The sequence below is a fragment of the Pseudophryne corroboree genome, chromosome 1 (genome assembly GCF_028390025.1).
Source record: "Pseudophryne corroboree isolate aPseCor3 chromosome 1, aPseCor3.hap2, whole genome shotgun sequence".
NCBI classification, from domain to species: domain Eukaryota; kingdom Metazoa; phylum Chordata; class Amphibia; order Anura; family Myobatrachidae; genus Pseudophryne; species Pseudophryne corroboree.
Window position 1 is genome coordinate 1,102,135,266 of NC_086444.1, and position 25,628 is coordinate 1,102,160,893.

The 25,628-nt window shown below is 46.0% G+C and overlaps 1 protein-coding gene across 4 annotated transcripts in view; it reads left to right on the forward strand.

Moving 5' to 3' along the window:
* TBC1D19 (TBC1 domain family member 19) overlaps nucleotides 1–25,628 on the forward strand; it is a 503,848-nt gene that overhangs the window by 398,919 nt on the left and 79,301 nt on the right. For 3 of the 4 annotated variants that reach the window (XM_063922190.1, XM_063922171.1, XM_063922199.1), the window contains one exon: nucleotides 20,548–20,580. The exons of the other annotated variant lie outside the window; for it this stretch is intronic. In XM_063922190.1, the coding sequence (XP_063778260.1) occupies nucleotides 20,548–20,580 (33 nt within the window). The remainder of the gene's footprint in view (nucleotides 1–20,547; nucleotides 20,581–25,628) is intronic. 4 annotated transcript variants of the gene reach the window in all.

Genomic DNA, 25,628 nt, shown 5'->3' on the forward strand with positions numbered 1-25,628 from the left:
ACAACGAATCGAGTCAGCACAAGTGCTATCGTTGGAGTAATTATATGAACCAATATGGTGGCCTGTCTACTATGAATAGATTGTGGACTGCCCTTGATTGGTGATGCTCCCAGAGGTTTTGTAATAGTACAAGAAACAGATTATGCAAGTGCAAAAACAAGGACATAAAATGTCTTCTTGGGGCACGCATAAAAAAAATGAAAATATGTCATAGTATAAAACATAGCTTCTATTAAATGGGAAGCAGGCAGCTTACCGACTTACAGGATCCCGGCGGTCAATATACCAATGCCGAGATCCCAGTGGAGGACACATTGCCGGCGTCAAAATACAGACGCCGCTCGGGATGCCGGTGTCAGATTACCGACACCAAGCATCCCGATCGTCCTCACAGCGGGACACACTGCCGTCCTACCGTGGGGGAAGGGGGGCAGGTTTAGGCTGTAGAAGGGGGGTAAGGGTTAGGGATCGGGGAGGAAGGGTTAGGGTTAGGCATCAAGCGAGGAGGGTTAGGGTTAGGAACCACCGGGGATGGTTGGGGTTAGGCAGCACTGGGGAGGGTTAGGGTAGGGGGAAGAGGAGAGTTTGGGCCTTAATGGGGGGCTGTCGGGATGCCGCTCTCTGTATACTGACGCCAGCATCCCATCCATCGGTAAATCATACTGATCCCTATTAAATATCCATAAAAATAGTAATAAGCAAAAAAGCTAAATTGAATGAAAACATATTTCAAGAACTCATGAAATAGAGATGCCAAGAGCATCAGATGAATATACAGTAATGGAATACCCTTTTGTGTCCTAAAATCCAAAATATTATAGGTTACATTACCTCAAATGGTACAGTATAGTCAGATACCAGAGTAGCTGTATTCCTTGATTGGCACAATGATAAAGTTCCTCACTTGTATCTATATATCATATGTAAACAAAATTCATACATAGAACACTTCTTTGTGTATAATGAAACTGATCAATCCTTAGTGAAATGAGCGTTAAATGCACAAAATCACAAATACAGGGTCTTTGCTCAAAAACAATTCCCCTATTATTTACAGCAGTGAAAATAGACATAGATTTGTGGTAAAAATGCAAGTAGTACCAAAACAGCAAGTGTGCTAGTGGTCACTTGCTATATCACCATCTGGGGTTTAAACAACCCATTAACAATATAGCTGATGAAAGTAATGGCCAATATTGCAAATGTAACATTTCTCTAAATACTGATTAGTGATGGTATAGTCAGTCTCCAAGATCTGAAGAGCTGATGAGAAGTGGAATAAAAATCAGTACCTCACAACTTCTACTGTCAGCAGCTTTGCAAGCACCAGAGCCCCTGATGAGAGGGTGGTGAGTGCATAAACCCTGATGAAAGAAGAATATGAAGTCATGTCCACTTTTTGTACTGCACAGGTGGTTGTCCCTGTTACTATTGCAGCATTGCAGAAACACTCAATAGGCAATTCTAAATGAGAGAACACCAGAGTAAAAAGAAATAGAGGTAGTGGGTAGGGGCTGTGATGCTTGCAAAGCTGCTGACAGTAGAAGTTGTGAGGTACTGATTTTTATTCCACTTCTCATCAGCTCTTCAGATCTTGGAGACTGACTATACCATCACTAATCAGTATTTAGAGATATGTTAAATTAGCAATATTGGCCATTACTTTCATCGACTATATTGTAAATAGGTTGTTTAAGCCATAGATGGTGATATAGCAAATGAGCACACCTGCTGTATTGGTACTATTTGCATTTGTACCACTGAGAACAGATAAGAACTGCGCTTATTAATCTATGTACATTTTCACTGCTCTAAGTAATAGGGGAATTTTTTTTTTGAGCACAGACGCTGTATTTGTGATTTTGTGCATTTACATCTCATTTCATAAGGCTTGATCAGTTTAACTATATGGAAAGTATTGCTATATGTATAAATTTTGTTCACATATGATATATAAATATAAGTCAGGAACTTTGGGCCTAATTCAGACCTGATCGCAGCAGCAAATTTGTTAGCAGATGGGACAAACCATGTGCACTGCAGGGGGGGCAGATTTAACATGTGCAGAGTGTCACGCTTGGCGTAAGTTGGGGTTCCGACAACAGAGATTTGGCTGAAGGGACAGCTACCTGTGAGGAGAGTAAGCGAGGTGGCAAAATGTAATTCCTCCTCATGGGATGGAAGCCAAACTAAGTGTTAACGTTAGCCGGAGGGCGTAAAGAAAAGGAGGACTTCGTAGGAAGATAACTGTAGTTTTAATAAATAATCGGGCTGTACACGAATATTGGAGCAATTGAAGAAACTGGAAGAATTAGAATCTATGGTTAAATGACTTGAAGAGTGAAGCTGAAGAACTGAAGACTGTGTTTTATGATTAAAAGACAAGGCTGAAGAACTTGGACTTTGAAGAAATGAAGACTGTGGTTTGTGATTGAAAGACGAGGCTGAAGAGCTTGGACTTTGAAGAAATGAATTTGTCTGCGGGAACCGCCGTTAGCACCTGGAGCTCCACTACGGCATGGAACCCCGTGAGCGCTACCACGAGTGGCATCGGACTTAGACAGCAGGACTGCAGCAGCGTTTAGGTAACCGATGGATGAGAGCAACCAGGACCAGGGAACCAGAAGTAACCTGGGAGCACAGAGCTGGAGAACCTTTCACAAGGAGGTAACATGAAGAACTGGCACTCTCCCTCTGAGCCAGCCCCCTTTTGTAAGTGGAGAACACGCAGGATTGGCTGGACACAGATTGGGAACTTCATTGGCAATACTCTGGTCTCCAACATGGCTGCCCCCAGCACAGGAGACATACTTAGCTGTTAGCACACAACTTTAGCCAGCTTCTGTCTCTGACACACTACAGGACCTTACTGCAGCGATCCCCGCCGCAGCGCCCGGCTCTCTAGACCTTCGACCCCCGGCCCTTGGCAGCCGCACATCCGTCCAGAAGGACCGCCGCCAGCAGCTCCCTGCCGCAGCCGCGCCAACCAGCGGGATGGTAACCCGCGGGAGCACCCGCCGGAGGTAAGGCTCCGGAGCCTGACACAGAGAGAGTTAGATTTGGGTGGGGTGTGTTCAAACTGAAATCTAAATTGCAGTGTAAAACTAAAGCAGCCATTATTTACCCTGCACAGAAACAATATAACCAGCCTAAATCTAACTCTCTGCACATGTTATATCTGCCCCCCCCCCCCCCCCTGCAGTGCACATGGTTTTGCCCATCTGCTAACAAATTTGCTGCTACGATCAGGTCTGAATTAGGCCCTTTATCATTGTGCCGATCAAGGAATACAGATACTTCCGTGTCTGACTATACCAGGCCTGGCCAACCTGTGGCTCTTCAGATGTAGTTAAACTCTACATCCCCGCATGCCCTGCCATAGTTCTAGCATTTAAGGGCAAAACTGTGGCCGGGCATGCTGGGACTTGTACTGTAGTTTCACAACAGCTGGAGAGCAACAGGTTGGCCAGGCCTGGACTATACCCTTTGAGGTAATTTAACCTAGAATATTTTTTTATTTCAGGGCACAAAATTGTATTCCATTTCTATATTTTCACCTGATGCGCTTGACATCTCTATTTCATGAGCAGCATGAGTTATTGAAGTATGTTTGAATTCAAATTTGCTTTTTTGTATATTACTAGTATTTATAAGGATATTTAACAATAGCTATGTTTTATACTATTACATATTTTAATTTTTATTGTATAAGAATGCCCCAGGATGACATTTTTCATCCTTTTTATTGTCCTTGCAAAATCTGTTTCTAAAAAAACAAACAAAAACAACCATCAAGATTATAGAATGTCCAAGTTACAGCCCACACCTCAACCCCATTGAGATGATTTGGTGAGATCTTAATAGAGGTGTCCAGAAGCAAATGTCCTCAAATATCAATTATCAGGAGCAGTGCCTCTGGAGCCAAAATGCCCCAAATATGATGTAATAGACCGATGCATGCATACAGACAGTAATACAGATAGTAATATACAGATACATGCAACAACTTGCTGCTACAAGATACTAACTTGTAGCATCCCATAGATGCCTCTAGGCTTACGTTTGCATAAATCCCCAAGAAGGATCCAGTAGGATCCCTCCCAGTGTCCCCTGCTGCTCATGCTTGCACTGGCTGAAGACCGCACATGTGCAGTAGAACTCCTGGGTCATTAACCTGGATGTCATCATATCTCAATGGACATGTGTTATTAGGAGAGCTGTCCTTTTTAGAAGTCATTGCACATCTTCAAACATACATTGGTAATAAACATCGCTAGGTACGTGGTAAGTGGTGAGAAGTATCTTATTGAGAATGTGATGTTTGCTGAGGATAAGATGTTTGATAATTAGGTCTTAATGCAATGATGGGAGTGGGCCAGCATATGTGGTCTCTCACATCGCCACTTCCCCTACTGCTTCACTTGTCAGTATATAGAATTCCGTGTGCTTCCAGTTTCCATCTTGCCCCGTTTACATTTACACTCCAGTTGCCATCTTGATTTGTAAAAATACTGAGAACAAAGGTGTTCTTTCTATTCACATGACTACCTCTTAGTGCAGGCATGTCCAAACTGCGGCCCTCCAGCTGTTGAGAAACTACACATCCCAGCATGCCCTGACACAGCTTTAGCATTCTCTGACAGCAAAACTGTGTCAGGGCATGCTGGGATATGTAGTTTCACAACAGCTGGAGGGCCGCAGTTTGGACATGCCTGTCTTAGTGTGTGCATTTGTGAGTGACCTTCCCATATCCAGAGTCTATACATTATATTACATATCGGAGGTGTGGGTTGTGATGGCGTGAGAGACACTCTTAAAGTTCTATTCAAAAGAGGTGTGTTTGTTTGGATCAAATGTGGCATGTAGGGGGTCATTCCAAGATGATCGTAGCTGTGCTAAATTTAGCACAGCTACGGTCATTCACACTGACATGCGGGGGAACTCCCAGCACAGGGCTATCCCGCCCCACATGTCAGTGCCGCCGCCCCCCCCCCCCCCCTGCAGAAGTGCAAAGGCATCGCACAGCAGTTTTTGCACTTCAAGAGTAGCTCCCTCCCAGCGCAGCTTTAGCTACTCATCGCTCCCCGGCCCGCAGCGGCTGCGTGTGACGTTACGCAGCCGCTGCAGCCCGCCCCCCGTTCAAATGCCGGCATTCGGCCCCCCTCCCAGCCTTCGGCTGTCTGGCATGTGCCGGCACACTGCGGCGCCGGCGCAGTTCTGACCCGATCACACCGCTGCGATAAACTGCAGCGTGCGATCGGGTCAGAATGACCCCCGTAATGGGTATATTTACTAAAGTGCGGGTTTACAGAAGTGGAGATGTTGCCCGTGGCAACCAATTGGGTTCTGCTTATTTATCTACCACCTTCTAGAGCACAGGTTCTCAAACTCGGTCCTCAGGACCCCACACAGTGCATGTTTTGCAGGTCTCCTCACAGAATCACAAGTGAAATAATTAACTCCAGAAAATCAAAAACTTATGATAAAATACCGTGCGCCAGTAATGGCTGCCTCTGATTTCAAGAAATGGACAAGGAAGTGTCACCCCACACTCCAGAAATCGTTGTGGTCAAAAGAATGCCATTAGAATCCAGAGGCGCTCAAAAAAAACACATAAACAAAACATTCATAGTGCATTAAGTATGTGTATGGGAGATTCAATATATTCAAATTCTTTTGGTTGGTTTTGTACCTAAAGATGAGTCTACTTTCTTAGGAGTAGACAAACACGCTTTTGGGGGGAGTGGGAATTCCACCAGTCAGGATTCTATGTACCTCTGATCTTCCTCTTCACAGATTTATATCCCTTGGAATATTAGGAACAGAGCAGAATCCCCGCAGCTAACTCCTCTCGTAATTAGGAAAATAAGCCCATTGGAATACAATAATACAGGCAGTTTCCTTGGATTTCTTATGCGAAGAGTACCTAGAAAACCTGTGCACGCCTCCTGGTGTCTGATCAGACACCAGGAGGCGTGCACAGGTTTTCTAGGTACTCTTCGCATAAGAAATCCAAGGAAACTGCCTGTATTATTGTATTCCAATGGGCTTATTTTCCTAATTACGAGAGGAGTTAGCTGCGGGGATTCTGCTCTGTTCCTAATATTCCAAGGGATATAAATCTGTGAAGAGGAAGATCAGAGGTACGTAGAATCCTGACTGGTGGAATTCCCACTCCCCCCAAAAGCGTGTTTGTCTACTCCTAAGAAAGTAGACTCATCTTTAGGTACAAAACCAACCAAAAGAATTTGAATATATTGAATCTCCCATACACATACTTAATGCACTATGAATGTTTTGTTTATGTGTTTTTTTTGAGCGCCTCTGGATTCTAATGGCATTCTTTTGACCACAAAATAATTAACTCCACCTGCGGACCTTTTAAAATGTTTCAGTGAGTAATTAATGCACCTGTGCACTTGCTGGGTTACCTGCAAAACATGCACTGTGTGGGGTCCTGAGGACCGAGTTTGAGAACCACTGTTCTAGAGGATAATAGTTAGAATCTGACTGATTGCTATGGGCAACATCTGAACTGTAAACCCTGCGATTTAGTAAATATACCCCTAAGACTTCAGCCAAAAAACAACATTCATTTGTCTGTCCAGTGCACATTGGGGGTCATTCAGAGCTGATCTCTGGGCAGCGATTTTTGCAGTCCTGTGATCAGATAGTCGCCGCTTACAGGAAGAGCGATCGCATGTGTAGCAGAGCTGCACAAACTGATTTTGTGCAGTCTCTGTGCAGCCCAGGACTTAAGGGGGGTTCTCACGGAGCGATAATCTAAGCAATCTGACCACTAATTGGCCCGCTGGGTGAAATGAGCGGTCCCCCTGTCCCCCCTCGTACGCTCAGCACACATCTCTCCCTAGATCTGCCCGTGAATACGGGCCTTTACTCTTCCCGTGCGATGAGAGCAGGCTGATCGGGGCCGGAGCTGACGTCAGACACCCTCCCTGAAAACGCCTGAGCCCGTCTGCGTTTTTCCGGACACTTCCTGAAAACGGTCATTTGCCACCCACAAAAAAATGGCCCCTTCTTGTCAATCTCCTTGCCGAACGCCCGTGCGAATGGATTCTTAGCACCATCCTGTTGCAGGGCGCCGATGAATATTGCAGCCGTGCGACGCACCGGTGCGGTGCATGTGCAGTTCGAATCTGTTTGCACGCTGTGGAAAAACGTGCAGCAGCGATCAGATTTGAATGACCCCATTGTTTCAGAAACACTCAAAAAGGTAAATAAGCAAGAAAACTCTTCTATTGTAAAAGAACATACATATACAGTATAACTGGAGCATATTAAGGATCGGGTGTAGTATGGCTGACCGGCGGTCTCCTGACCGCCGGTCAGCTTACCGACGCCGGGATCCTGGCAGCATACCGACGCCGGGATCCCGGCGGGGAGGGGCGAGTGCAGCAAGCCCCTTGAGAGCTCGCTGCGCTCGCCACGCTGCGGGCTCGGTGGCGACCTGCGGTCGCCATGGGTTCTATTCCCACTCTATGGGTGTCGTGGACACCCACGAGTAGAAATAGTCCCTGTTGGTCGGCATGCCGACCATCGGGATACTGAGCCGGCGGGATGGTGGAGGAGGTCATGTGACTGTCGGTCAGCAGACCGCCGGTCACATGAATACCACCCCTAAGGATCACCTGAGCGGATGGGAGTGGGAGTGAGAGAAATTTCCACCTTAGCAAAACTATGTTGCAGTGCAGGTGGGGCAGGAGTAAAATGAGCAGATAGATTTATAGTTGAGAGGGGTGTATCCTAGTGGAACTCCAGCATTTGTGAGCTCCATACAAGAGCAGCCAGTATTTACCCTGCATACTGTACGTTTTAGCATTTGTTTCCAACGTTGCCTCTCTCTCCACCCTCGCCCCCTGGGTGTGCCTTATGCTTCTGTTGTATATGTTGTTTTTTTCAGAGAAGCATTTTCTTTCTTATTCACCTGTAGTGTTTGATTAAGTTTTAACAATGTGTTCCTGCTTTTAGATTCTTTGATGTTTTCTATGAGTTCTTGGGTATTTCTTTGTACAACTCTGAATTTTCTCCATTTCTATATAATGCAAAGTAGAAATAGTGATTTGCAAATCCTCCAAAATTGCTTTAGAACCACATTCAGACATATGACCTCTACTATCTTGCCCTAAAGTGCTCCTACCTACCCTTGTGGTTCAGATCATACTAGCCCAAATTGTTCAGGTTTATGAAAAGCTGGGCCCTTGACATTACTAAAAAGCTCATGTGTTCTGGTGAAACAGGTTGTAAGTAGTTTAGATAAATGGTTACGAGACTTGGGGGTCTATTTACTAAGATTTGGATAGAGACAAAGTGGACGGAGATTACGTACCAGCCAACCAGCTTCTAACGGTCATTTTTCAAACACAACCTGTAACATGGTAGTCAGGAGCTGATTGGCTGGTACTTTATCTCTGTCCACTTTATCTCTGTCCAAGGTAAATAGACCTCTTGGTCCTCAAGGCACCCTAGCAGTCAGGTTTTAAGAACAGAGTTTTGGAACCACTGGTTTAGGTGATGATAAAGCTCTGGTCTTGTGTTAACATTTGTAAGCATTTGATTACCTGCCATAGGCCATACTTACCTGCCTTTTATGTCTCCTCTCTGGGAGACGCAGGATACTTTGGGTTAGGAATAGAGCGAGGTCTATACTAAAGCTGAGCTGGCTATTGTGAAGCCTCATGACACTGATGGAGCTCACAAGCTTTCCTGCACTGAGAGGATAATTTAACCACATATGACTCAGCAAGCTGCATGTACTAGCAACATTGTAGCAAGACTAAGATACACTGCTTAATGTAGCAGCTGAGACATCTCTACAGCACTGCTTGTTACTTTACAAGTATAGAACAATTATCTAGCAATGTTTATGTGCTACGCAGGTTAAATGCTGTTTATTTGATATATAGGTTTCCATCACACAGCTGATAATTACAAAACAGCTAGTTAGGATATACTGCTATTAACAGCTGATGGAGTGTTCCAATGTACGGCATTAGTGCAATACTCAAACAGCTCACTAAACCCTGTGCCTCACAGCTATGATCTATATTCCACTATAATAGTAGTGAATATTGTGGAAAACTGTCAGTTTATATGCATTCTTGGACATTACAGTGTCTCTCATTAACAATATCACTAATGAACATTGTGATTACTCACTTAAAGTGATATTGACTTTATTAATTACCTGCTGTAAATCGACTGAGAACAGCTAATTATATTGAGATCACTAGTGGGGAGAAGCACTGATCTATAGCTGTATAAGCATATAAGTGAACATCAATTATCATTCACTTAAAGTGACACTGACTTCAGGTATTACCTGCTGTAAATTGATTAATGAACAGCCAATTACATTGAGATCACTAGTGAGGAGAAACACGGATTCATAGCTGTATAAGCATATGAATGCATATAAGTGAGGGGTCATAGCGCCCAAACAGATTATTCACTTAAAGTGATACTGACTTCAGATATTACCTGCTGTAAATTGATTGAGAACAGCTAATTACATTGAGATCACTAGTGAGGATAAACACTGACTCATAGCTGTACAAGCATATGATTGCACATAAGTGATGGGTCACAGCGCCCAAACTGAAGGGGAGCTTTCTATTGGAATATTGCACTTTATAGTACCCTCAGTAAGCCTATCTAGTACAACTGATCAGTGACTTCAAAGCGCCATTGGGCACTCAGCCTAACAACACATATAATTTGATTCAAGGGTCATAGTACCTATAATTTCTCTGACGTCCTAAGTGGATGCTGGGGACTCCGTCAGGGCCATGGGGATTAGCGGCTCCGCAGGAGACAGGGCACAAAACTAAAGCTTTAGGATCAGGTGGTGTGTACTGGCTCCTCCCCCTATGACCCCCCTCCAAGCCTCAGTTAGGTTTTTGTGCCCGTCCGAGCAGGGTGCAATCTAGGTGGCTCTCTTAAGGAGCTGCTTAGAAAAAGTTTTTAGGTTTCTTATTTTCAGTGAGTCCTGCTGGCAACAGGCTCACTGCATCGAGGGACTTAGGGGAGAGAAGTTCAACTCACCTGCGTGCAGGATGGATTGGCTTCTTAGGCTACTGGACACCATTAGCTCCAGAGGGAGTCGGAACACAGGTCTCACCCTGGGGTTCGTCCCGGAGCCGCGCCGCCGACCCCCCTTGCAGATGCTGAAGATTGAAGGTCCAGAAACCGGCGGCAGAAGGCTTTTCAGTCTTCATGAAGGTAGCGCACAGCACTGCAGCTGTGCGCCATTGTTGTCACACACTTCACACCAACGGTCACGGAGGGTGCAGGGCGTTGCTGGGGGCGCCCTGGGCAGCAATGTATAATACCTTATTCTGGCTAAAAATACATCACATATAGCCCCTGGAGGCTATATGGATGTATTTAACCCCTGCCAGGTCTCAGAAAAACGGGAGAAGAAGCCCGCCGAAAAGGGGGCGGGGCCTATTCTCCTCAGCACACAGCGCCATTTTCCCTCACAGAAATGCTGGTGGGAAGGCTCCCAGGCTCTCCCCTGCACTGCACTACAGAAACAGGGTTAAAACAGAGAGGGGGGGCACTTATTTGGCGATATGTATATATATATTAAAATGCTATAAGGGAAAAACACTTATATAAAGGTTGTCCCTGTATAATATAGCGTTTTTGGTGTGTGCTGGCAAACTCTCCCTCTGTCTCCCCAAAGGGCTAGTGGGGTCCTGTCCTCTATCAGAGCATTCCCTGTGTGTGTGCTGTGTGTCGGTACTTGTGTGTCGACATGTATGAGGACGATGTTGGTGAGGAGGCGGAGCAATTGCCGGTAATGGTGATGTCACTCTCTAGGGAGTCGACACCGGAATGGATGGCTTATTTAAGGAATTACGTGATTATGTCAACACGCTGCAAGGTCGGTTGACGACATGAGACGGCCGGCAAACCAATTAGTACCTGTCCAGGCGTCTAAAACACCGTCAGGGGCGTTAAAACGTCCTTTTACCTCAGTCGGTCGACACGGACACTGACTCCAGTGTCGACGGTGAAGAAACAAACGTATTTTCCTTTAGGGCCACACGTTACTTGTTAAGGGCAATGAAGGAGATGTTACATATTTCTGATACTACAAGTACCACAAAAAAGGGTATTATGTGGAGTGTGAAAAAACTACATGTGGTTTTTCCTGAATCAGATAAATTTAAATGAAGTGTGTGATGATGCGTGGGTTTCCCCCGATAGAAAATTATTGGCGGTATACCCTTTCCCGCCAGAAGTTATGGCGCGTTGGGAAACACACCTTAGGGTGGATAAGGCGCTCACACGCTTATAAAAACAAGTGGCGTTACCGTCTCCAGATACGGACGCCCTCAAGGAGCCAACTGATAGGAGGTTGGAAAATATCCTAAAAAGTATATACACACATACTGGTGTTATACTGCGACCAGCGATCGCCTCAGCCTGGATGGGCAGCGCTGGGGTGGCTTGGTCGGATTCCCTGACTGGAAATATTGATACCCTTGACTGGAACAGTATTTTATTGACTATAGAGCATTTAAAAGATGCATTTCTATATATGTGAAACTCTGGCATCAAGAGTAAGTGCGATGTCCATATCTGCCAGACGATGTTTATGGACACGACAGTGGTCAGGTGATGCAGATTCCAAACGGCACATGGAAGTATTGCCGTATAAAGGGGAAGAGTTATTTGGGGTCGGTCCATCGGACCTGGTGGCCACGGCAACAGCTAGAAAATCCACCTTTTTTACCCCAAGTCACATCTCAGCAGAAAAAGACATAGTCTTTTCAGCCTCAGTCCTTTCGTCCCCATAATATCTGCCCAGGGATAGAGGTAAGGGAAGAAGACTGCAGCAGGCAGCCCATTCCCAGGAACAGAAGCCTTCCACCGCTTCTGCCAAGTCCTCAGCATGACGCTGGGGCCGTACAAACAGGTGCGGTGGGGGGTCGTCTCAAGAGTTTCAGCACGCAGTGGGCTCACTCGCAAGTGGACCCCTGGATCCTACAAGTAGTATCCCAGGGGTACAGATTGGAAATTCGAGACGTCTCCCCCTCGCAGGTTCCTGAAGTTTGCTTTACCAACGTCTACCTCCGACAGGGAGGCAGTATTGGAAACAATTCACAAGCTGTATTCCCAGCAGGTGATAATCAAAGTACCCCTCCTACAACAAGTAAAGGGGTATTATTCCACACTATATTGTGGTACTGAAGCCAGACGGCTAGGTGAGACCTATTCTAAATGGAGTCACTCAGAGCAGTGATAGCGAACCAGGAAGAAGGGGACTATATGGTGTCCCTGGACATCAAGGATGCTTACCTCCATGTCCAAATTTGCCCTTCTCACAAAGGGTACCTCAGGTTCGTGGTACAAAACTGTCACTATCAGTTTCAGACGCTGCCGTTTGGATTGTCCACGGCACCCCGGGTCTTTACCAAGGTAATGGCCGAAATGATGATTCTTCTTCAAAGAAAAGGCGTCTTAATTATCCCTTACTTGGACGATCTCCTGATAAGGGCAAGGTCCAGAGAACAGTTGGAGGTCTGAGTAGCACTATCTCAAGTAGTTCTACGACAGCACGGGTGGATTCTAAATATTCCAAAATCGCAGCTGTCTCCGACGACACGTCTGCTGTCCCTAGGGATGATTCTGGACACAGTCCAGAAAAAGGTGTTTCTCCCGGAGGAGAAAGCCAGGGAGTTATCCGAGCTAGTCAGGAACCTCCAAAAACCAGGAAAAGTGTCAGTGCATCATTGCACAAGGGTCCTGGGAAAAATGGTGGCTTCTTACGAAGCGATTCCATTCGGCAGATTTCACGCAAGAACTTTTCAGTGGGATCTGCTGGACAAATGGTCCGGATCGCATCTTCAGATGCATCAGCGGATAACCCTGTCTCCAAGGACAAGGGTGTCTCTTCTGTGGTGGCTGCAGAGTGCTCATCTACTAAAGGGCCACAGTTATGCATTCAGGACTGGGTCCTGGTGACCACGGATTCCAGCTTGAAAGGCTGGGGAGCTGTCACACAGGGAAAAAATTTCCAGGGAGTGTGATCAAGTCTGGGGACTTCTCTCCGCATAAATATACTGGAGCTAAGAGCAATTTACAATGCTCTAAGCTTAGCAAGACCTCTGCTTCAAGGTCAGCCGGTATTGATCCAGTGGGACAACATCACGACAGTCGCCCACGTAAACAGACAGGGCGGCACAAGAAGCAGGAGGACAATGGCAGAAACTGCAAGGATTCTTCGCTGGGCGGAAAATCATGTGATAGCACTGTCAGCAGTTTTTCATTCCGGGAGTGGACAACTGGGAAGCAGACTTCCTCAGCACGACCTCCACCCGGGAGAGTGGGAACTTCATCGAGAAGTTTTTTTTTCCACATGATTGTGCACCGTTGGGAAAGACCAAAGGTGGACATGATGGCGTCCCGCCTGAACAAAAAACTGGACAGGTATTGCGCCAGGTCAAGAGACCCTCAGGCAATAGCTGTGGACGTTCTGGTAACACCATGGGTGTACCAGTCGGTGTATGTGTTCCCTTCTCTGCTTCTCATACCAAAGGTACTGAGAATTATAAGACGTAGAGGAGTAAGAACTATACTCGTGGCTCCGGATGGGCCAAGAAGGACTTGGTACCCGGAACTTCAAGAGATGCTCACAGAGGACTCAGGGCCTCTGCCGATAAGAAGGGACTTGCTTCAGCAAGTGCCATGTCTGTTCCAAGACTTACCGCGGCTGCGTTTGACGGCATGGCGGTTGAACGCCGGATCCTAAGGGAAAAAGGCATTCCGGAAGAGGTCATTCCTACCCTGGTCAAAGCCAGGAAGGAGGTGACCGCACAACATTATCACCGCATGTGGCGAAAATATGTTGCGTGGTGTGAGGCCAGGAAGGCCCCACGAAGAAATTTCAACTCGGTCGATTCCTGCATTTCCTGCAAACAGGAGTGTCTATGGGCCTCAAATTGGGGTCCATTAAGGTTCAAATTTCGGCCCTGTCGATTTTCTTCCAGAAAGAATTGGCTTCAGTTCCTGAAGTCCAGAAATTTGACAAGGGAGTACTGCATATACAACCCCCTTTTGTGCCTCCAGTGGCACTGTGGGATCTCAACGTAGTCCTGGGATTCCTCAAATCACGTTGGTTTAAACCGCTCAAATCTGTGGATTTGAAATATCTCACATGGAAAGTGACCATGATGTTGGCCCTGGCCTCGGCCAGGCGAGTGTCAGAATTGGCGGCTTTGTCTCACAAAAGCCCATATCTGATTGTCCATTCGGACAGGGCAGAGCTGCGGACTCGTCCCCAGTTTCTCCCTAAGGTGGTGTCAGCGTTTCATCTGAACCAGCTTATTGTGGTACCTGCGGCTACTAGAGACTTGGAGGACTCCAAGTTGCTAGATGTTGTCAGGGCCCTGAAAATATAGATTTCCAGGACGGCTGGAGTCAGGAAAACTGACTTGCTGTTATCCTGTATGCACCCAAAAAACTGGGTGCTCTTGCTTCTAAGCAGACGATTGCTAGTTGAATGTGTAGTACAATTCAGCTTGCACATTCTGTGGCAGGACTGCCACAGCCAAAATATATAAATGCCCATTCCACAAGGAAGGTGGGCTCATCTTGGGCGACTGCCCGAGGGGTCTCGGCTTTACAACTTTGCCGAGCTGCTACTTGGTCAGGGGCACACCCTGGCTGAGGAGGACCTGGAGTTCTCTCACTCGGTGCTGCAGAGTCATCCGCACTCTCCCGCCCGTTTGGGAGCTTTGGTATAATCCCCATGGTCCTGACGGAGTCCCCAGCATCCACTTAGGACGTCAGAGAAAATAAGATTTTACTTACCGATAAATCTATTTCTCGTAGTCCGTAGTGGATGCTGGGCGCCCATCCCAAGTGCGGAATGCGGATTGTCTGCAATACTTGTACATAGTTATTGTTACAAAAAAATCGGGTTGTTATTGTTGTGAGCCGTCTGTTCAGAGGCTCCTACGTTTGTCATACTGTTAACTGGGTTTAGATCACAAGTTATACGGTGTGATTGGTGTGGCTGGTATGAGTCTTACCCGGGATTCAATATCCTTCCTTATTGTGTACGCTCGTCCGGGCACAGTATCCTAACTGTGGCTTGGAGGGGGGTCATAGGGGGAGGAGCCATTACACACCACCTGATCCTAAAGCTTTAGTTTTGTGCCCTGTCTCCTGCGGAGCCGCTAATCCCCGTGGTCCTGACGGAGTCCCCAGCATCCACTACGGACTACGAGAAATAGATTTATCGGTAAGTAAAATCTTATTATATTATATATGTGTAGCACTACACAGTTAGCACAGTGTGTGTTTTTATTCACACATATCACACTTTGTTTTGTCAATTTATATGTTTTTGGTTTTAATATTTCACAGCTACAGGTCTTTTTAACAAATATACTCTAATAAAAGTTATAATTTATGTATCAATTTAATGTTTAAGTGCGCCACTTCAAGTCCAATCCTTCTCTGTTTCTTTTTGTACTTTGGGTCCGAGGCTGGACTGTTATGTCATTAGACTCCACCGTCAAGATGGGGAAATGCCCACGATTTGCGGGTCCCTGGGTAGGAGGTTGGACTAAACAGCACAATTTGCACTTTTAGCTCCTCCCCCTTAACACAGACGCGATGATTTTAGGTATTTTATCCCCAGACTGTCTGCTTCACCAGGAAGCAGGCGGGATGCGGGAAAGTCATCTACCCTTTCGGGGCTGCGGGGGACTACCACAAAAATCGGGAGGTTCCCGTAGCTTCTAGGAGGGTAGGCAAGTATGGCATAGGTGAATGGAATGCGACCGCAGCCAGCAGGGCTTTTGCTGTCACTGCTTCATCCCATGTGACCATGTCTGCTGCTCAGTTTTCCGGTGTTCTCAGAGGAGATCCATTCTGCACATGCGCTGTGCCTACTGAGGCTGGTTGCTAACACAAAAACTTCCCCCCCCCCCTGTGGGGATGATGAAGTTTGCTGCCACTTGGGTGTGGGCATATACTTCATTAGGATCCTGCAGAAATGGGGGTCAGGGATAATATAATTGGGGGTTCAATTACGACTGGGAGTGAGGACTAATAGCACTGTGGCATTTATTATCACTGGTGGTGTAGTGTTACAGTGGGGACCAATGGACTCATAGGCATAGGCATTTTTTTTGCACAAAGAAATTTAAAAATGTTTTAGACTAAATTGAATTTTTTGAAAAAAGGAAATCGTCCGTTAAGTGGTTAAAGGATGATCGGATATTTATATGATCAAATATGTTAGAAGACATCAAAAATTTTCATGAAAGTAGTAATTTTCTCACACCTTTATCATGTGAGTCATCTAGAGTTCCCGTGACCTTTCTTCTGGTCAGCCTGCTTACAGTTACATAGTACTGCTTTAAATTGAAGTTGCCATTTAGAACCCTTTATCCTTAAAAGGTGCTTTTCATTACAGTTTTGTTCTATTTAGTTTTTATCTGTGTAGGGTACATGGTAGGGCATAGAACAGTCCACAGCGTATCAGAAGTGGAAATACTTAACAGCAGCACATAGCATTTCAGATTTAGCTGATCTTTATGGGCACAGTGCCCTGTCCAATTGAGTAACTGAAAGTGAGGATGATCTGCTTTTGACAGGTGCCGTGTTATATAATAATGGCAGTGAAAGTACAGTGTGTGTGTATAGATATGTATGTGTGTGTGTCTATATAGTGTGTGTGTGTGTGTGTGTGTGTGTGTGTGTGTGTGTGTGTGTGTGTGTATACAGTTGTGCTCATAAGTTTACATACCCTAGCAGAATTTGTGATTTTCTGGCCATTTGTCAGAGAATATGAATGATAACTCACAAACTTTTCTTTCACTCATGGTTAGTGGTTGGGTGAAGCCATTTATTGTCAAACAACTGTGTTTACTCTTTTTAAATCATAATGACAACAGAAACTACCCAAATGACCCTGATCAAAAGTTTACATACCCCAGTTCTTAATACCGTGTATTGCCCCCTTTAACATCAATGACAGCTTGAAGTCTTTTGTGGTAGTTGTGGATGAGGCTCTATGATTTCTCAGATGGTAAAGCGGCCCATTCTTCTTGGCAAAAAATTCCTGTAAATTCTTGGGCTGTCTTGCATGAGCTGCACGTTTGAGATCTCCCCAGAGTGGCTCAATGATATTGAGGTCAGGAGACTGAGATGGCCACTCCAGAACCTTCACTTTATTCTGCTGTAGCCAATGACAGGTCGACTTGGCCTTGTGTTTTGGATCATTGTCATGTTGGAACGTCCAAGTACGTCCCATGCGCAGTTTCCGGGCTGATGAGTGCAAATTTTCCTCCAGTATTTTCTGATAACATGCTGCATTCATCTTGCCATCAATTTTGACCAAGTTTCCAGTGCCTTTGTAGCTTACACATCCCCAAAACATCAGCGATCCACCTCCGTGTTTCACAGTAGGAATGGTGTACATTTCATCATAGGCCTTGTTGACTCCTCCCCAAATGTAACGTTTATGGTTGTGGCCAAAAAGTTCAATTTTGGTCTCATCACTCCAAATGACTTTGTTCCAGAAGTTTTGAGGCTTATCTCTGTGCTGTTTGGAGTATGGTAAGCGGGATGCTTTGTGGCATTTGCGTAGTAATAACTTTCTTCTGGCGACTTGACCATGCAGCCCATTTTTCTTCAAATGCCTCCTTATTGTGCATCTTGAAACAACCACACAACTTTTTTTCAGAGAGTCCTGTATTTCAGCTGAAGTTATTTGTGGATTTTTCTCTGCATCCCGAACAATATTCCTGGCAGTTGTGGCTGAAATTTTTGTTGGTCTACCTGACCGTGATTTGGTTTCCACAGAATCCCTCATTTTCCACTTCTTAATTAGAGTTTGAACACTGCTGATTGGCATTGGATTGCTTGGATATCTTTTTATATCCCTTTCCTGTTTTATACAGTTCAATTACCATTTCCCGCAGAGCCTTTGACAATTCTTTTGCTTTCCCTATGACTCAGAATCCAGACCCGTCAGTGCAGCACTGAATGAAAGATGCAAGGGTCTTTCAGGAGTCCAGAAACTCACTGACCTTTTATACACACACACACACTGATTACAAGCAAACAGATCACAGGTGAGGATAGTAACCTTTAGTAGCCATTCAAACCCGTTTGTGTCAACTTGTGTCCATGTTATCAGGCCAAAATCTCCAGGGTATGTAAACTTTTGATGAGGGTCATTTGGGTAGTTTCTGTTGTCATTATGATTTAAAAAGAGTAAACACACTTGTTTGACAATAAATGGCTTCACCCAACCACTAACCATGAGTGAAAGAAAAGTTTGTGAGTTATCATTCATATTCTCAGACAAATGGCCAGAAAATCACAAATTCTGCTAGGGTATGTAAACTTATGAGCACAACTGTATATACTATGGCTTATAGTACGGTCACCGCCAATTACTTAGACGTATGTGTTACCAAGGTTGATAATAGAATATCCACCAGAATTTACCGTAAAGCCACGAATAAGAATACGGTCCTTATGGCGGACAGTTTCCATCCAGAACCACTGAAACGTGGTTTGCCATTTTCACAACTTTTGCAAGTAGTACGCATTACATCAGAACCTGATGAACTACCAGATGCCCTACAAGAAATGGGTAATAGGTTTATTAAAAGAGGTTATGATGTGAATGAGATTGCAGAGGCTATTGAGAAGTGCATGTCGATTAAACGTGAGGACACCCTGGTGCCTACAGAGAAAGTCCAAGATATGGAGCGTATAATTTTCCTTAACATACTCCATTGCCTCTAGACGTATTAGAGAAACCATTTTACGCCACTGGCACATATTACAGTCAGACAGTGTGATTGGTGACTTGTATCAACAGCGACCATTGTTCTGTTATAAGAGGAGCAATAATATCAAGGACATCATTGCTAAGTCTGATATGGGACCCATCAGGTCCAAATCATGGTTGCAACCGAAACAAGGTGTTTTCAAATGCCATGGGTGTGTCAATTGCAAATTCCTACGGTTGGGAACATTTTTTATGGACACCAAAACGGGCAAAAAATTTAATGTTCGTCATCACCTGGACTGTGATAGTAAATATGTCGTTTACATTATAATCTGCCCGTGCAGTCTCATTTATGTTGGGAAGACGATCCGTACTTTGAAGGAACGAATAGCGATGCATCACACATCTATTAAAAAAGCCTACCAGGCAATGGACTCTAATACTCCTCCAGTGGCCAGGCATTTTGTGGCTTGCAAACATACACCTGTGGATTTCAGATGTATGCCTATTGATCAGATTGCCCCCTTACGTTGTGGCGGTGACCGTAATAAGCTTCTATTACTGAGGGAGTGCTACTGGATCAATAAGCTTGGGACAGTGGCATCGGGAGGGCTGAATGAGGCTCAAAGCCTCAGTTGCTTCCTGTAAAACCCCTCTTGTTTTGTTCCATTTATCCTTAAAGTATTATGTGATATTGTGTTTAGATGTGCCTATACTGATATCCCTATAACTGTAGTGTTTGTATTTATGTATGTTTGTATGTCTTGTTTGTTGTGTGGGAGTCCCTTGTATTTGATCCGTACAGTGGGGGTAATTCCAAGTTGATCGCAGCAGGAAATTTTTTAGCAGTTGGGCAAAACCATGTGCACTGCAGGGGGGACAGATATAACATCTGCAGAGAGTGTTAGATTTGGGTGGGGTGTGTTCAATCTGCAATCTAATTTGCAGTGTAAAAATAAAGCAGCCAGTATTTACCCTGCACAGAAACAATATAACTCACCCAAATCTAACTCCCTCTGCACGTTATATCTGCCTCCCCTGCAGTGTACATGGTTTTGCCCAATTGCTAACAAAATTCCTGCTGCGATCAACTTGAAATTACCCACAGTGTGTTTTCATAAATAGTTTATTTGCTATCACTGTATGTTGCTTTATACAATACGGGCGGGGTATACCATTATCCCTGTGTCCGTAGTATGTCCTTTAGGCTGTTGCCTAGGTTGCTCAACGTCACTTCCGCTTGTTTACATGCGGGAGTAGTGGTTGCGCTGGCAACGGTGAAGCGGTTCCCTAGGTTACCCAACGTCACTTCCGGGCGGAGACTTCCTGGAGTGACAGATGCGGCGGGAATGGCGCTACACAGGTGAGTTCATTCACACTCGTTTGGATCATTTATAAGGAGCTCTCACACTAGCATCAGTAGTCCTGGATGAAGGTGCTCATAGGGCACCGAAACAGCTGTTGACACCATGCTGATGCTTACCAGAATTTGTGGGAGTTGGCTTTATTTGTGACCACCCTGGCAGGCTTGTATACCTTTACAATTGTCCTTATTCTGGATATATGCATTTTATATGGATTTATGTGAACGTCTTTTGAATATTTAAAAAAAGTTTTTTTAAGCAGTATATTGGATGTGCGGGCTCTTTCTCACAGAATATATATATATATATATATATATATAAAATCTACACTACACGTCCATCTTTATAGGTTCTAAGTGCATAGTCCTAATGAGTTATTTATTTTGCATTTACTAGGTGTGATACCATTCCATGGATTCTCAATGTATGGTAAGTTCTATCTAAGCTAATGAAGCCACAGAGTTCATATGCTGATGCTGTAAGCCTGGCCAGGTACAGTATGCAGAGAGGTCAGTGGCTAATTTGGTCACACCCACATAAAGGACAAGAAGGCACTGATGTGGTTATTCAGGGGTTTGCCCGAATGACTGGATCACAAGGGGCCACATTCTTCATAGTTAGTCGTGTGTTTATTACAATGTGAGCTTAATGTTTTGTTCTACTGAGCAGAAGTTCTGCTTCCACTTGGCAAGCTAACAAGAGTATATACTTTTTTTTCTCTGACGTCCTAGTGGATGCTGGGAACTCTGAAAGGACCATGGGGAATAGCGGCTCCGCAGGAGACTGGGCACAAAAGTAAAAGCTTTAGGACTAGCTGGTGTGCACTGGCTCCTCCCCCTATGACCCTCCTCCAAGCCTCAGTTAGATTTTTGTGCCCGAACGAGAAGGGTGCAATCTAGGTGGCTCTCCTGAGCTGCTTAGAGTAAAATTTTAAATTAGGTTTTTTATTTTCAGTGAGTCCTGCTGGCAACAGGCTCACTGCATCGAGGGACTAAGGGGAGAAGAAGCGAACTCACCTGCGTGCAGAGTGGATTGGGCTTCTTAGGCTACTGGACATTAGCTCCAGAGGGACGATCACAGGCCCAGCCATGGATGGGTCCCAGAGCCGCGCCGCCGTCCCCCTTACAGAGCCAGAAGAGCAGAAGAGGTCCGGAAAATCGGCGGCAGAAGACGTCCTGTCTTCAATAAGGTAGCGCACAGCACCGCAGCTGTGCGCCATTGCTCTCAGCACACTTCACACTCCGGTCACTGAGGGTGCAGGGCGCTGGGGGGGGGGGGCGCCCTGAGACGCAATAAAAATACCTTAGATGGCAAAAAATACATCACATATAGCTCCTGGGCTATATGGATGCATTTAACCCCTGCCAGAATACATAGAAAAACGGGAGATAAGGCCGCCGATAAGGGGGCGGAGCCTATCTCCTCAGCACACTGGCGCCATTTTCCCTCACAGCTCCGTTGGAGGGAAGCTCCCTGGCTCTCCCCTGCAGTCACTACACTACAGAAAGGGTTAAAAAAGAGAGGGGGGGCACTAATTACGCGCAGTATTAAAGATACAGCAGCTATAAGGGGAAAAACACTTATATAAGGTTATCCCTATATATATATATATAGCGCTCTGGTGTGTGCTGGCAAACTCTCCCTCTGTCTCCCCAAAGGGCTAGTGGGGTCCTGTCCTCTATCAGACCATTCCCTGTGTGTGTGCTGTATGTCGGTACGTTTGTGTCGACATGTATGAGGAGAAAAATGATGTGGAGACGGAGCAGATTGCCTGTAATAGTGATGTCACCCCCTAGGGGCTCGACACCTGAGTGGATGAACTGTTGGAAGGAATTACGTGACAGTGTCAGCTCTGTATAAAAGACAGTGGTTGACATGAGACAGCCGGCTACTCAGCTTGTGCCTGTCCAGACGTCTCATAGGCCGTCAGGGGCTCTAAAGCGCCCGTTACCTCAGATGGCAGATATAGACGCCGACACGGATACTGACTCCAGTGTCGACGGTGAAGAGACAAATGTGACTTCCAGTAGGGCCACACGTTACATGATTGAGGCAATGAAAAATGTTTTACACATTTCTGATAATACGAGTACCACCAAAAAGGGGTATTATGTTCGGTGAGGAAAAACTACCTGTAGTTTTCCTGAATCTGAGAAATTAAATGAGGTGTGTGATGATGCGTGGGTTTCCCCCGATAACAACTGATAATTTCTAAAATGTTATTGGCATTATATCCTTTCCCGCCAGAGGTTAGGGTGCGTTGGGAAACACCCCCTAGGGTGGATAAAGCGCTCACACGCTTGTAAGGGCTCTACCCTCTCCTGAGATGGCCGCCCTTAAGGATCCTGCTGATAGAAAGTAGGAGGGTATCCTAAAATGTATTTACACACATACTGGTGTTATACTGCGACCAGCAATCGCCTCAGCCTGGATGTGCAGTGCTGGGTTGGCGTGGTCGGATTCCCTGACTGAAAATATTGATACCCTAGATAGGGACAGTATATTTTTGCCTATAGAGCATTTAAAAGATGCATTTCTATATATGCGTGATGCACAGCGGAATATTTGCCGACTGGCATCAAGTCTAAGTGCGTTGTCCATTTTTACCAGTAGAGGGTTATGGACACGACAGTGGTCAGGTGATGCGGATTTCAAACGGCATTTGGAAGTATTGCCTTATTAAGGGGAGGAGTTATTTGGGGTCGGTCTTTCAGACCGGGTGGCCACGGCAACAGCTGGGAAATCCACGTTTATACCCCAGGTCGCCTCTCAACATGAGAAGACGCCGTATTATCAGGCGCAGTCTTTTCGTGGACAAGCGGGCAAAAGGTTCCTCATTTCTGCCCCGTGACAGAGGGAGAGGAAAAAGGCTGCAGAAATCAGCCAGTTCCCAGGAACAGAAACCCTCTCCCGCCTCTGCCAAGCCCTCAGTATGACGCTGGGGCTTTACAAGCAGAATCAGGCACGGTGGGGGGCCCGTCTCAATTAATTTCAGCGCGCAGTGGGCTCACTCGCAAGTAGACCCCTGGATCCTTCAGGTGATATCTCAGGGGTACAAATTGGAATTCGAGACGTCTCCCCCTCACCGTTTCCTAAAGTCTGCTTTACCGATGTCTCCTTCTGACAGGGAGACAGTTTTGGAAGCCATTCACAAGCTGTATTCCCAGCAGGTGATAATCAAGGTACCCCTCCTGCAACAGGGAACGGGGTATTATTCCACACTGTTGTGGTACCGAAGCCGGACGGCTCGGTGAGACCGATTCTAAATCTAAAATTTTTGAACACTTACATACAGAGGTTCAAATTCAAGATTGAGTCACTCAGAGCAGTGATTGCGAACCTGGAAGAAGGGGACTACATGATGTCTCGGGACATCAAGGATGCTTACCTTCATGTCCAAATTTACCCTTCTCACCAAGGGTACCTCAGGTTTATGGTACAGAACTGTCACTATCAGTTCAGACGCTGCCGTATGGATGGTCCACGGCACCCCGGGTCTTTACCAAGGTAATGGCCGAAATGATGATATTCCTTCGAAGGAAGGGAATTTTAGTTATCCCTTACTTGGACGATTCCCTGATAAGGGTAAGATCCAGGGGACAGTTGAAGGTCGGTGTAGCACTATCTCAGGTAGTTTTGCGGCAGCACGATTGGATTCTCAATATTCCAAAATCGCAGCTGGTTCCGACGACTCGTCTTCTGTTCCTAGGGATGATCCTGGACACAGTCCAGAAAAAGGTGTTTCTCCCGGAGGAGAAAGCCAGGGAGTTATCCGAGCTAGTCAGGAACCTCCTAAAACCGAGCCAAGTCTCAGTGCATCAATGCACAAGGGTTCTGGGTAAAATGGTGGCTTCCTACGAAGCAATCCCATTCGGCAGATTCCACGCAAGAACTTTCCAGTGGGACCTGCTGGACAAATGGTCCGGGTCGCATCTTCAGATGCATCAGCGGATAACCCTGTCACCAAGAACAAGGGTGTCCCTCCTGTGGTGGTTGCAGAGTGCTCATCTTCTAGAGGGCCGCAGATTCGGCATTCAGGACTGGGTCCTGGTGACCACGGATGCCAGCCTGCGAGGCTGGGGAGCAGTCACACAGGGAAGGAATTTCCAGGGCTTATGGTCAAGCCTGGAGACATCACTTCACATAAATATCCTGAAGCTAAGGGCCATTTACAATGCTCTAAGCTTAGCAAGACCTCTGCTTCAAGGTCAGCCGGTGTTGATCCAGTCGGACAACATCACGGCAGTCACCCACGTAAACAGACAGGGTGGCACAAGAAGCAGGAGGGCAATGGCAGAAGCTGCAAGGATTCTTCGCTGGGCGGAAAATCATGTGATAGCACTGTCAGCAATTCCGGGAGTGGACAACTAGGAAGCAGACTTCCTCAGCAGACACGACCTCCACCCGGGAGAGTGGGGACTTCACCCAGAAGTCTTCCACATGATTATAAACCGTTGGGAAAAACTCGACAGGTATTGCGCCAGGTCAAGGGACCCTCAGGCAATAGCTGTAGACGCTCTGGTAACACCGTGGGTGTACCAGTCAGTGTATGTGTTCCCTCATCTGCCTCTCATACCCAAGGTACTGAGATTGATAAGATGGAGAGGAGTAAGCACTATATTCGTGGCTCCGGATTGGCCAAGAAGGACTTGGTAACCGGAACTTCAAAAGATGCTCACGGAGGATCCGTGGCCTCTACCTCTAAGAAGGGACCTGCTTCAGCAAGGACCCTGTCTGTTCCAAGACTTACCGCGACTGCGTTTGACGGCATGGCGGTTGAACGCCGGATCCTGAAGGAAAAAAGGCATTCCGGATGAAGTCATCCCTATCCTGATCAAAGCCAGGAAGGATGTAACCGCAAAACATTATCACCGCATTTGGCGAATATATGTTGCGTGGTGCGAGGCCAGTAAGGCCCGATGGAGGAAATTCAACTGGGTCGATTCCTACATTTCCTGCAAACAGGAGTGTCTATGGGCCTGAAATTGGGGTCCATTAAGGTTCAAATTTCGGCCCTGTCAATTTTCTTCCAAAAAGAACTAGCTTCAGTCCCTGAAGTTCAGACGTTGTAAAAGGGGTACTGCATATACAGCCTCCTTTTGTGCCTCCAGTGGCACCTTGGGATCTCAATGTAGTTTTTGGGTTCCAAAAAGTCACATTGGTTTGAACCACTTAAATCTGTGGAGTTAAAATATCTCACATGGAAAGTGGTCATGCTGTTGGCCCTGGCCTGGGCCAGGCGCGTGTCAGAATTGGCGGCTTTATCCTGTAAAAGCCCTTATCTGATTTTCCATTCGGACAGGGCGGAATTGAGGACTCGTCCTCAGTTTCTCCCTAAGGTGGTTTCAGCGTTTCACCTGAACCAACCTATTGTGGTGCCTGCGGCTACTAGGGACTTGGAGGACTCCAAGTTGCTAGACGTTGTCAGGGCCCTGAAAATATATGTTTCCAGGACGGCTGGAGTCAGAAAATCTGAC